The sequence below is a fragment of the Saimiri boliviensis genome, chromosome 6 (genome assembly GCF_048565385.1).
Source record: "Saimiri boliviensis isolate mSaiBol1 chromosome 6, mSaiBol1.pri, whole genome shotgun sequence".
In the NCBI taxonomy this organism is placed as follows: Eukaryota; Metazoa; Chordata; class Mammalia; order Primates; family Cebidae; genus Saimiri; species Saimiri boliviensis.
This window is the reverse complement of record NC_133454.1, coordinates 86523277-86535704: the sequence shown is the minus strand read 5'-3', so window position 1 is coordinate 86535704 and position 12428 is coordinate 86523277. Positions and strand designations below refer to the sequence as shown.

The window sequence follows — 12428 nt, the reverse complement described above, 5'->3', positions numbered from 1 at the left end:
CAGGGTTTTTTTTTTTTCCCCCTCCAGGTGGAAATGAGGCAGGTTTAGATTTAGAGTTTGCATTTTCAGATTCTCTGGCAAGTGGAGATAAGTTTCTAGAAAAGCTGGACTGGGAGCAATGACTCATACCTGTAATCCCAGCACTTTGGGAGACTGAGGTGGGTGGATCACCTGAGGTCAGGAGATGGAGACCAGCCTGGCTAATATGATAAAACCCTGTCTCTACTAAAAATAAAAAAATTAGCCAGGTATGGTGGCACATGCCTGTAATCCCACCTGCTTGGGAGGCTGAGGCAGGAGAATCACTTGAGCCCAGGAGGCAGAGGTTGTAGTGAGCCAAGATCACACCATTGCACTCCAGCCAGGGTGACAGAGCAAGACTCCGTCTCAAAAGAAAAAAGAAAAAGCTAGGTGTAAATAAAGCCTAACTCTTGAACATGGTGCAAGGATTTTAAAAACAGGTGTTAAGAAGGCCTGCTTCTTGTCCTTATCTTAGATACTCAGCCTTAACTGCTTTTTTGGGAAGACTAGTCTGCTGGCTACCAGGGGAAGTCATAGAATTCCACAGGCTTGCCTGGGACCAGGACCAGGGAATTTAGGGGCTGGCTGTGGTTGGGAAGGGAGACGGTATGGTGGCACAGTGCACAGTTGCAGGACTAGGGAATAGCCTTGCCTCATGGCCTGCTTCTCATTTGGCTTGCTAGGGTTCAGACCACTCTAACCCTCAGTGCCCAGGTTACCCCAGACACCTGAAGGTGGGAGGCTCTGGCCAGGAATTAGGTTGGAGTGAAAAAACAAAAACAAAAACAAAACAAAACAAAAATAAACAACTTTGTAGGCCTAGAGAGTTTTTCTTTTTTAACCTTCATGCTCTGCTGACTTAGACATAGGAATTTCTAGGGAGGCTTAGTGTTCAATATGGAGATGGGGCAATATTTTAACACTACCAAACTGAGGTAATCTATTGACTCTGAAAGCGTTTTAACCGTCTGTTTTAGGAACCTTAAAAAATGACCATGCCCTTTGATTTGGTAATTTTTCCTTTGAGACTTTAACCCAAGGAAAAATTTGAATTGCAAAATTCAAATTACACTGAAAGAGATAAAGATTATAATAGTGGAGCAGGCACCTAAAATATCTAGCAGTTGAAGAGTGTAAATCTTTCTAGAATGTCGATACCATGGGATAAGGACTTTTTTGTTTACCTTTTATTCCCAGTACTTAAAGGCGTGCCTAGCACATAGGTGCCCAGTAGACAATTTTTTGAGTGGTTATATGAAAAAAAATTTTTTGCATTTGGCCAGGCATAATCTCAACACTTTGGGAGACAAGGCTGATGTATCACTTGAGCCTAGGGTTGAGACCAGCCTATGCAACATAGTGAGATCTCATCTCTACAAAAACACCAAAAAATTAGCTGTGCATGGTGGCATGTACCTGTAGTCCCAGCCACGCAGGAGGCTGAGGTGGGAGGATCACTTTAACCCAGGAGTTTGAGCCTGCAGCGAGCCATGATCACCCCACTGCACTCCCACCTGGGCAACAGAGCGGAACACTGTCAAAAAATTTTTTTTTTAAATATTCATATAATAAGACTATTATTCGGCTATTTCAAATAAAGAAGTCTTAATGATATAGGACTTTTTCTATGTTAATAGGATGTGAAAAAGCAGGACATAGATTTTTATATACGGTGAACTCAGTCTCAGTAGCCTGAAGTGATTCTTTTTAAGTAGAAGAAAACTTAAAACTTGGAAGAGGGGAATACCCAGGGATATGTCCACATAGTGAGGTCATGGGTGACTTTTTACTTTCTACATTTTAAAAAATGTCTGCAGGCCAGCACAGTGGCTCATGCCTGTAATCCCAGCACTTTGGGAGGCTGAGGTGGGTGGATCACTTGAGGTCAGGGGTTTGAGGCCAGCCTGGCCAACATGGAGAAACCTGTCTGTACTAAAAATGCAAAAATTAGCCAGGTGTGGTTGTATGTACCTGTAATCTCAGCTACTTGGGAGGCTGAGGCAAGAGAATCGCCTGAACCCAGAAGGTAGAGGTTGCTATGAGCTGAGATCACACCACTACACTCCAGCCTGGGTAACAGAGTGAGACTCTGTCTTTAAAAAAAAAAAAAGTCTGCAATTACTATGATTTTGAAATAAATTTAAATACGTCATATTTTGTTTGAAAAAGAAGAGGGTTAGTTTAGTTTATTTGTGGAGCAAAGCAACAGTCTCTAGACCCAGCTCCTCCTCCCTTTCAGAGAACCAAGCAGCTTTTGTCGTGGCACAAAACACCTACACGCTTTGTTTGTGTCTGTCAGCTTGGTGTGGAAGCTGATCCTTCCTAACTTCAAAAGGGTGATAGAAACTCCACCGTGCTGAAATTGTGCGGGTCATGTTGCAGAGACATGCCCATCCATTTATATCCCATCATTGAAGTGAAGACATTTTGTAGTAGGGAGAAGAATTTTCAGAAGATAGATTTTTTTGGGTGGGTGGTTAATTCTTAGAATTCTTTCACTTGGTTCATGATTTTTGGAAACTGTCGGAAGTGTCATCTGCTTTCCTTCATTCTTGTTTTAGCACGAACTGTCTTAAGGTATCTTTTTGTTCAGCGTCTCAGTTTGCTGGAGTAAGTACTTCATGGAACTTCTCTTCTCCAAGATGCAGTATTCTCTTGGAGCCAAGACTTCCTTAGAAGTCCCCCTGTCTTGTAGGTGGGCTCTGGCACCTGAGTTGGAAATTCTTGGGTTTTTATTTTTTTTATTTTTTTTTAGTGTAGCAGGGTTCTGACGGACTAAGTGTGTCTGAGAGGAAAGGCCCATTTTTCTCCCCCTGTCTTTGATGACCAGGGTCACCAGATATTGCTCTCTGACCTATGGTATCTGTAATCCTTCCATTCACACGACTTCTCATCCATCATTTCTCTTTCTCTTTAGCCATAACCAGCAGACTACAGCATTCAGGCATCCTGTGACGGGGCAGTTTTCTCCAGAAAATAGTGAATTCATTCTTCAAGAAGAGTAAGTATTTTTATGTACTTTCCTTATCTGGGCAGAGTATGGGAGACTAAAAGCATTTGCTGAAAACAAAAGTTGCTGGGTTGTTCTCTCTCTGAGACAGAGGGGCTTGGAGTGAGTGGATTGGCTGATTCAAAGACGAATATGAGAAGAATTTTATTTTTCAATCTCCAGACTTCTCTCAGTGACAAGAGATGGAAAAGGAGAGATGGTACAGGGATGTGCTGTGATGGGTATTGTCAGAGCTTCTTAAAAGTTCCCTTTCCCCTGAATGAACCCTTTCTCCTGATATATCTTCTGGCACATTAGTTCTGTTCAAAGAGGACCCACTCATCTGGGTGAAAATATAGCTGGCACACATCTGTAATACCAGATACTTGGGAGTCTGAGTTGGGAGGATGGATTTGAGCCCAGGGGTTCAAGGCTAATAAGACCCCATATCTTTTTTTTCTTCCTTTTGTTTTTTAAAGACAGGGTCTTGCTTTGTCACCCAGGCTGGAGTGCAGTGGCACGATATTGGCTTCTTGCAGCCTTGACCACCCTGGGTTTAAGCAATCTTCCTGTCTCAGCCACCCAAGTTGCTGGGACTACAGGAATGTACCACCATACCCAGCTGATTTTTGTATTTTTTGCAGAGATGGAGTTTTGCCATGTTGCCCAAACTGGTCTCAAACTCCTGGGCTGAAACAGTCCTCCTGCCTTGGCCTCCTAAAGTGCTGGGATTACAGGCGTGAGCCACCACATCCTGCCATGAACCCTATCTCTTAAAAAATGTGTGTATATAGTGTGTGTGGGGATGGGGGTGGATAGGTGGGGAGAGGGGGTGTGTAGTCTCAGACTGAGCTAAAAAGCCTCAAATAAGAATCCAAAGTCCAAAGAGGAGAGCTGGTAATCCCCATTGTCCCTGGACATTCCAAGTTCTTTCTGTTCTTTTTTCCTAAAATGGGAACTTCCCTGCTCCGCAGCTTGGTTTCCGCAGGGCTCTCAGGGTGCTCACAGGTGGATTCTAACACCCAGGGCTTGTCTACTTAAAAATACATGTACAGCCCAAGCAGGATGTGTTTTCCCAAAAAAGAAAGGCAAGAAATGTGCACAGGTGGCTCTGTCCCCTTCTTTTCATTTGAGACAGTTCTATTTGAAGAAAACATTTGTCTTTCAGAAGACAACAGGTAGATGTTAGCTTTAAAGGTTTTTTTTTCTTCTTCAAATCATTTTTCCTCTGTTTAGTCACTTAGATCAAATATGATCTTAAACTGTCAGTATTTATATTTTACAGCATTTCCCTCCCTTCCACCTTTAAACTTTTTATTATGGAAAGAAAATTAACATAGACAAAAGAGAGAGATATGGCCAATTCAATATTCTCATTGCCCATCTTCAACAATTTCCAAAACATGGCTAATTTTATTTCATCTGTCCCCTCCCCCTCATCTCCTAGATTATTTTGAAGCAAATTCCAAACATATCATTTCATCTCTATAGTGTTTTCAGCTTAGAATCATTATCTCATAGTACGTTTAAAACTAGAAAGCTGTAATTATGGTGAAACTGACATCCTTGCACATTTGCTCTGTGCTGGAGGCTTTACATGCATATCTCATTTAATAGGATAATCCTGAGAGACTGTCATCATCATTTTAAGGATGAAGAAGCTGAGACCCAAAGAAGTGCCCAGAGACACACAGCTAGGAGAGCCAAGATGCTGTCCCAGGGTTAGCCAGGCTTCAAGGCCTGTGCTGCCTTTGTGTGGTGCTCCCTTCATCAAATCCAACTCCTATCATAGTCAGAGGCCACATCCTAAATTATTTTGATGCTGGCGGTCCATGGGAGATGACAGTCAGGTAGGCTAGGATTGGGAGTCTTGACTTTGGAAGCATTAATACTAGTAGAGAGAGTGAGTGGAAGGTAAAGATTGTCTTGTCTCCTAGATTGAGAAAGAACTGCTGTTTCAAGAGAGCCAGGATGTGGATTCCCCAAATTCCAGCTCAGAATGAATTTGTTTATAGAATCCTGAGCTCTTGGGAGGTCACTGGGTTCAGTCCTCAGGCATCCTAGAGACACGGATGCTTGTCGTTATTAAGTCTGGATGGAGAATCCATCAGAACCTTTAGCTTGGGAAGTTACCAACTTCCATAAGAGGTGCAAGAAAATGCAGACCTACCATTACAAAACACTTGTCACACACAATTCCTTTTCCTCTCATTCTTAAAAGAAAACTTTGTCTCCTGACCATTCCTCAGAAGGTAGCCTCTTTCCTTCTACCGAAACATCTCTGCAGTTAATTTCAATTCCATTCAGCATCCAAGGAAAAGATGCACCTTCTTTTCAAGGCTTACTGTTTCCCTCTAGATCCCATCTCCTGGATGTCATGGGGTACCTGCCTGTCTCAGGTGGTGGGTGGCACTGATTGGCCACACATTACTTGCAACAGGCAGAAAACACTATAGGCATTAAGAAGGGAGGATTCCTAGGAACTGATGTGATGATTCCTGCATTTATTAAATACCGAGTGTGTGCCTACATTGTGTCTGGGGCTGTGCTGGACTCTATAGGTACAGCAGCGAGCAACACAGATGTGGTCCTGGTGGTGAGGAGCTTACCGTTGAGTAGGGAAGATGCCTGCTCTTATTAGTGTGAATAGATACATCTTCTCACTGTTGGCAGGTGGGACTCACCTGAGCTGCTCAGAATAATGTGTGCATGCCCCTCCAAGGATAGTTTCTCATTTTACAGATTAGTGGCATGGAGAAGAGAAATAATATGAAAGCTATGATCTGATGGTTGCAGAGGACATGAATTCTGAGTGTTCTAATTCCTGTGTCAGTCATACAGAATCAGTCAGGATAGGCTAGGATCTGCTGTGATAATAAAAGATCACAAATGGCAAAAGTGTTCGTGATGGAGGAAACATAGGGTTCAATGGGGCTTGATAAATGGGGACTCCAACCTGGCTTAGGGGCCACAGAAGGCCTCATCTGGGAAGGGATGTAGTTTAAACTGAGATCTGTCTAGTCAAGATGAACAACCTGGGCAAAGACCTAGAGAGGAAAGAAGGTAGAGCATGGGGGAATCTACACCAGTTGAGGGAAAGTGAAAAATGGGCACTGGATGGATTCTGGAGGTACTTGGAAAGTAAAATGAACAGGATTTGTTGATTGACTGACTGTGATAGGGATGAAAAAGAGGAAAGGCTTTCTTGAAGCCTCTGGCCCTAAACTGGAGGAGGAGGGAAGATTTACATAAGGGAAGATAAGTGTATGCATGTGCATGTGTGTAGGTGCCATTCACAGCTGGGGGGAGTGTGACCAGCCTTGCTGGGGTCACAGGGTAAAAAGGCTGACTTGCTGTAGAGGTTTGTGAAGGGGAGTGTGTAGATAAGGTTGAAGAGGGGGGGCTGCAGCCAATTACCTAAATTGCTTCCTCCTAAATGAAATACACTTAACATTTACCTCCTAGGGAAGCTCTGGAGGGTGAGTGAGGCATGATTTCTCCACACAGAAACAGTTTTTTAAAATTATGCAAATGAATGAGATTCTTGTTTTGTTCCTTTAGAGGAGCTTAATTTTATTGTGTAGTGTGTTATGTCTCAGACGAATGTCTCTAGTAAAAAAAGGAAAACTGGCACCTTTCTTTTTCTTCTCCAAAGAGAATCTGCTAAGGCCAAGTGCTGGAAGTTGTAACCGCATTGACTCCTCTTGCCACAGCCTCCACCCTGGTTTCCTGTAGTGAATTCTTCTGGAGCATTGGTTCTCAGAGTGTGGTCTTTGTATCAGCATCACCTGAGAAGGTGTTAGAAATGCAAATTCTTGGCCCCACCCCAGACCTACTGAATCAGAGACTCTAGAGGTAGGGCCTAGCAATCTGTTTTCACAAGACTTCCAGGTGATTCTGATGCAGGTAAAAATTTAAGAGCCATTGATTTCGGCAATTTGCTCTTTTCATACCTTCTAAATGACTCCCAAGTTTTCTCTTCACCTCCAGGTGTCTTCCCACTTCACCTCCCAAGTGTCCATCCATCATTCTCAGGGCTACAGTGACAATCTTAAGTAGATTTTTGTCACATAATCTTGAGTTTCTTCCTCTGTAGGAATAAGAGAAAAAGAATTTTTAAAAAACCCATCTCCATGGTGACTTCTCCTAGGAGATTATTGGTGTGAACAGATACAGCTCCCCATTGTTGGCAGGTAGGACTTGCCTGAGCTGCTTGGAATAACCCATGTGCATTCCTCCAAAAGACGGTTTCTCATTTTACAGGTCAGAGGCATAAAGAAGAGAAATAATGTGAAAGCTGTGACCTGATGGGGCCAGGGGACATGAGCTCTGAGTGTTCTAGTTCCTGTGTCAGCCATACAGAATCAGGCGAGATAGGCTGGGGTCTGCTGTGGTAACAACAACAAACAAAGGCTAGTTTCTCACATTCTTTTCATGTCCATCGTAGGTCATCTGATGGACTCTGCTGTCTTTTTTTTTTTTTTTTTTTTTTTTGAGGCAGAGTTTACTCTTGTCACCCAGGGTGGAGTGCAATGGTGCAATCTTGGCTCACTGCAACCTCTGCCTCCTGGTTTCAGGCAAGTCTCCTGCCTCAGCCTCACAAGTAGCTGGGATTATAGGTGCCGGCTATGATATACAGCTAATTTTTGTATTTTTAGTAGAGACTGGTTTCACCATGTTGGCCAGGTTGCTCTCCTGACCTCTCCTTGGCCTCCCAAGGTGCTGGGATTACAGACATAAGCCACTGTGCCCGGCCTGCTCTGCCCTCTTTACTGAGGATGGCTTCATTTCAGTAAGAGAACTTGTCAATTTGGCACTGGCTCTTGCGCTCACATTTCTTCAGCTATAAAGCAAATCACAGGACCACTTCAAACTTCAAAGGGGGCAGGGAAGCGCATATTTATTATGTACCTGGGAAGAGAATCAGAAGTATTTGTTGGACAGCACTAATTGTTACCTTTAATAAACCACAATCCAGATTTGTCAAGGGAGATGGGACCTTTTGAGTCTCACTTACAAGCTGCTTTTGCTGTATGGAGTCCATCTTTCCTTTTTTCTCTTTTCATTTCTTCTTTTCTTTCGAGACGGAGTCTCCCTGTGTTGCTCAGGCTGGAGTGCAGTGGTGTGATCTTGGCTCACTGCAATCTCTACCTACTGGGTTCAAGTGATTCTCCTGCCTCAGCCTCCTGAGTAGCTTGGATTACAGGTGTGTGCCACCATGCCTGTAGAGACAGGGTTTCACTGTGTTGCCCAGGCTGGTCTTGAACTTCTAGCCTCAAGCAATCTGTCTGTCCCAGCCTCCCAAAGTGCTGGGATTACAGGCGTGAGCCACCTACCTGGCCTAGAGTGCTCATTTTCTCATTTGATCTTTTTTGTTATGCTACCCAGTTTTTTGTTATACCCCTTGAGGGGAGTGGGCATCAGTCAATGAGTTCTGTAGCTTTGTTCCCCCAGGAGACATTCCTTTACCCCCCACCCCTGAACAGCAGGTATGTGAAAATGCCTCATGGGAGAGCTAATACAAGCTTAGGCTGTATTAAAATTACAATGCTTAGAGAAAGGGAGGGAATAGTTCCGTTATATCATGGCTTCCGTGAATCACTTCATTAATTCATTCAGTACAAACTGATGGAGTACCAACGACATGCCAAGCTGCAAACACCATGTTCTGGATACTAAATTTTAAGAGAGGTGTTGAGCAATTGATATTCCCTTGAGGAGGGGGACCATTATGGTGAGGGTTCTAGAAGCCGTATCCTGTGACCTGTTGTGATTAATCTACAGTAGAAAAGATGGAAGATGTGGTAAAAATCTTCAAGAAGGGCCAGCAGATGGAAGTAGCGTGCATTTATCATGTGGCTGGCAAAGGCAGGTGTCAGATCCATGAGTGAAAGCTATAGGCAGGCAAATTTCAACTCAACTCTATAATTTTCTAAGACACCGTATTAGTCTGTTCTCATGCTGCTAATAAAAACATCAGACTGAGTAATTTATAAAGGAAGGATGTTTAATTGACTCACAGTTCCACATGGGTGGGGCGGCCTTACAATCATGGCAGAAGGCAAATGAGGAGCAAAATCACCCCTTACATGGCTGCAGCCAAGAGAACGTGTGTAGGGGAACTCCCCTTTATAAAACCATCAGATCTTGTGAGACTTACTATTGCAAGAACAGCATGGGAAAAACCTATTACCATTATTCAGTTACCTTCCGCTGGGTCCCTCCCGTGACATGTGGGAGTTATGGCAGCTACAGTTCAAGATGAGATTTTGGTGGGGACACAGCCAAACCGTATCAGGCACTTTATAGCATCCCTTGTTTCAGGATCTAGGAATTCCTTGTTCACATTAAATGAAGTATTCTGCCTCTTAGAATAAGTGTTGGGAGCTTTTAAAATGAATAATATTAATAGTATTGCTAGTATTATTTTTATAGCTAACACTTGGCACCCTTACTATTACCAGGTTCTTTTCTAAGTGCTTTACATACATTTAATTTTCACAGCAATCCTGTGAGGAAGATAGCATTATTATCCTACTAAGGCACAGAGAGATTAAGAGTCTTGCCAAAGGTGAGACAGAGAGTAAGTGGTAGAGTCAGGATTTGAATCCAGGTAGTCTGGTCATAGATGCTGTGCTTCTAAACACTATGCTATACTGTTTCTCATTTTGGAGGTCTTCAGTGGACAGTCCTCTTCCTTGTCCATACTCAGTGTGCTGATTGAGTAGGCTACTGCTACAGAGAGATTTTAGTTGTAATTGTATTTGCAGCAATAAAATTTCATCTGTAATAACTTTGCACTTGTTTGAAAGATGCCAAGCCTCCTCAGTAGTCTTTTCCTCAGAAAATGTTCTCAAACCTTTTATCTTGGGGCCTGATTTCCAGTGATTGGATCATTTTGCTCCTCTCCTAAGCCTCTTGCCTGATTCTCAGTGACTTTCTGGAATTGTGAGCTTGAAGCCAGACCCGTTCTGGCTAAAGGAGCCACATGCAGGGCCCCTCCTAAAGAGGTAGTCCTTGACACAGAACTTCCAGGACTACGGTTTTGGTGTTTGGTGCTCATGTGCAGGAGTGTTTTCTCCTCAGTGCTGGGCTGCCCAGGGAGCCACTGACAAACGCCTCTGCAGCTTTCAGGGAAGAGGAGAGACGCGTTCCCGAGCAGTGAGGCTGGCAGCTGACTGACAGCAGGCTGTGTACACTGATCCACAGGCTCTGCCAAGCATTTGATGTTGAGGTGGGGCCTAAGGTTGGGAGAAGAGAGTATGTGCTTAGGAAGTTCAGAGGCCCACTCGTGTGCTGAGACGCCAGCTGCAAGGCATACAAGATCACTTTGGAGGTTCCAAACCTGGAGGGTGCCCTTGCTTGGCCTGCCTTTCCCAGCATCCCAGTGAGTTTAGCTTGTTGTCATTGGAGTCTGAGCAGCCTTCAGTTTTCTCATTGGCTTATTTGGAAAAGAAACAAGTTGGAATTTCCGGGAATGTTGTGAGTGATGTTTGGAGGATACCACTTAAAAAAGATACTGTCTTGCCAAAGGTAAGAATTATCTTCCAGATCTTTGACCTCTTTGCTAAAGGTGGTTTATTTTGCGGATTGCAGGGTGAGACTCTTCCATGGCATGTGCTGATTATGGGCTTGGGGGTGGGGTATCATTTGCTGCTAGGAGATGGCTGTCTGCTGTTCCTCCTGCAGCTGTAAGTTGGTAAAACGGCAGTGAGAGGTTTAGAGCACTGGAGGGGGAGTTGCTCCTAAACTCCCAAAAGAGTCTGTCCTGTTGCTCATCTGCTGAGCCCTGGGCTGTGAGGCCAATGCTTTGCTGTCTACAGTTGATACAACCAGCACCTTGTCTCTAGATGCTGGCAGTCTTGGGCTAGCTTTGCCTGTTGTATTGGGTTGCCATGGTAGCAGAAAAATGAGGAAAAATGGAAACAGCTGGCAAGCAGATGCAGAAACTTGACTGTTCAGTTTTCTTCCCTGGACTAGGAGACAGTGTTTGTGACAGTAGCAGGTAGGGGAAGAGATGGTGATGGGGCCTTTAGTTCATTCAAACACCTGGGTGTTGGCTGGGCTTTTGGTGTTGCTGTTTTTAAGGGTATTGGCACTGGGGATGCAGACATTGCCACAGAGCAACCATGTCTTCGGCTCTGTCTGTGCTGGGCAAAAATGCTGCAGGGGTGGCTTTGCTGTGTGAAGAAGGGAAGCTGCTTCCTGCAAGTAGTAATGTTGTTTCTTCCTGTGACTTCCCTTCTTGTCCTCTTCTTTTACCTCCCCCTAGTCTTGGATGTGCTCAGATCGCCAATAAAAAATATCATTGTCTAATGAGAGAAGTAGCTGCTTGTTAAGCTAGGAGGAGCGGATAGGCTAGAAGAGGGCTCACTAAAGGCACTGGTTAGAAGAGGCCGACCCAGGGTCAACAACAGAGCAGGCCCTTGTAGCAAGTTCAGGGCAATACTCTGATTTGGGGAGCAGGTGTGGGGAGGTGGGGGTGGCAGCACACAGTGCTTATGGGGTTATTTTCATGCCAGGTGAGGGGCTGCTGTTTGGGCTGGTTTCTAGCTCCTGGGGTAGAATGGGGTGAGGAACTGCAGCCTGTGTTCAAGAAGGGACTTGAGGGGGAAGGAGAAGGAACACAGTAAGCCATAGTTGAGTAATGAGGCCATAGTTGCTGAATGAAAACCCGTGTCAGACAGCCTCCCCCAGGGTGTTGGGAATTTACACTGAGCGTTGGCGGTCTGTCTGTGTGTGTCTCTTTCTCTGGGAAGAGGGGGTGTGGAGGTTTCTGCCTGTTTGGGATAAGAGCTTTCTTTTATTTCCTGGTTTTCATTGTGCATTGCTTTCCCCAAACCCTTAGCCGATGGGTGTAAGCTGCGAAAAAAATGTGCTGGTGTTTGTGAATGTGTCGTCTTCTTATTTTCCTCTATGTCAGTAGTTTTAGTTGAGCTCTCTGTGTGTCGATTTCTTCAGGACAGAGCATGACTTTGGGGGCCAACTTAACCAGAAATTAATGGGATAAAGGTGTCATTTGATAAGGTGTTCTCAGTAACAGATTTGTGTTTCCTTATAGCCTTCTAACCTCCCATCACAGCCTTGATTTGATTGATTGATTGATTGATTGATTGATTTAGTGATGGAGTCTTGCTCCGTTGCCCAGGCTGGAGTGCAGTGGCACAATCTTGGCTCACTGCAACCTCTGCCTCCTGGGTTCAAGCAATTCTCTTGTCTCAGCCTCTTGAGTAGCTGGGATTACAGGCATGCGCCACCATGCCTGGCTAATTTTTTGGTATTTTTAGTGGACATGGAGTTTCGCCATATTGTCCAGGCTGGCTTCAAGCTCCTGACCTTGTGATTGGCCTCCCAAAGTGCTGGGATTACAGGCATGAGCCACTGTGCCTGGCCAACTTACTTAATGAATGAATGAGAT

The 12428-nt window shown here is 44.4% G+C and overlaps 1 protein-coding gene across 14 annotated transcripts in view; it reads left to right on the top strand.

Moving 5' to 3' along the window:
* Positions 1-12428, top strand: part of PLEKHA7 (pleckstrin homology domain containing A7) — a 248434-nt gene that overhangs the window by 140763 nt on the left and 95243 nt on the right. For 12 of the 14 annotated variants that reach the window (XR_012518110.1, XR_012518108.1, XR_012518113.1 and 9 more), the window contains one exon: positions 2939-3022. The exons of 1 other annotated variant lie outside the window; for it this stretch is intronic. Coding sequence is in view for 4 of the 13 variants with exons in the window: in XM_039471225.2 (XP_039327159.1) it covers positions 2939-3022 (84 nt within the window). In the remaining 9 variants the exon portion in view is untranslated. Of the gene's footprint in view, positions 1-2938; positions 3023-7504; positions 10544-12428 lie in introns of those variants that run through there. One more of the 14 variants, XR_012518114.1, reaches the window with a different exon arrangement.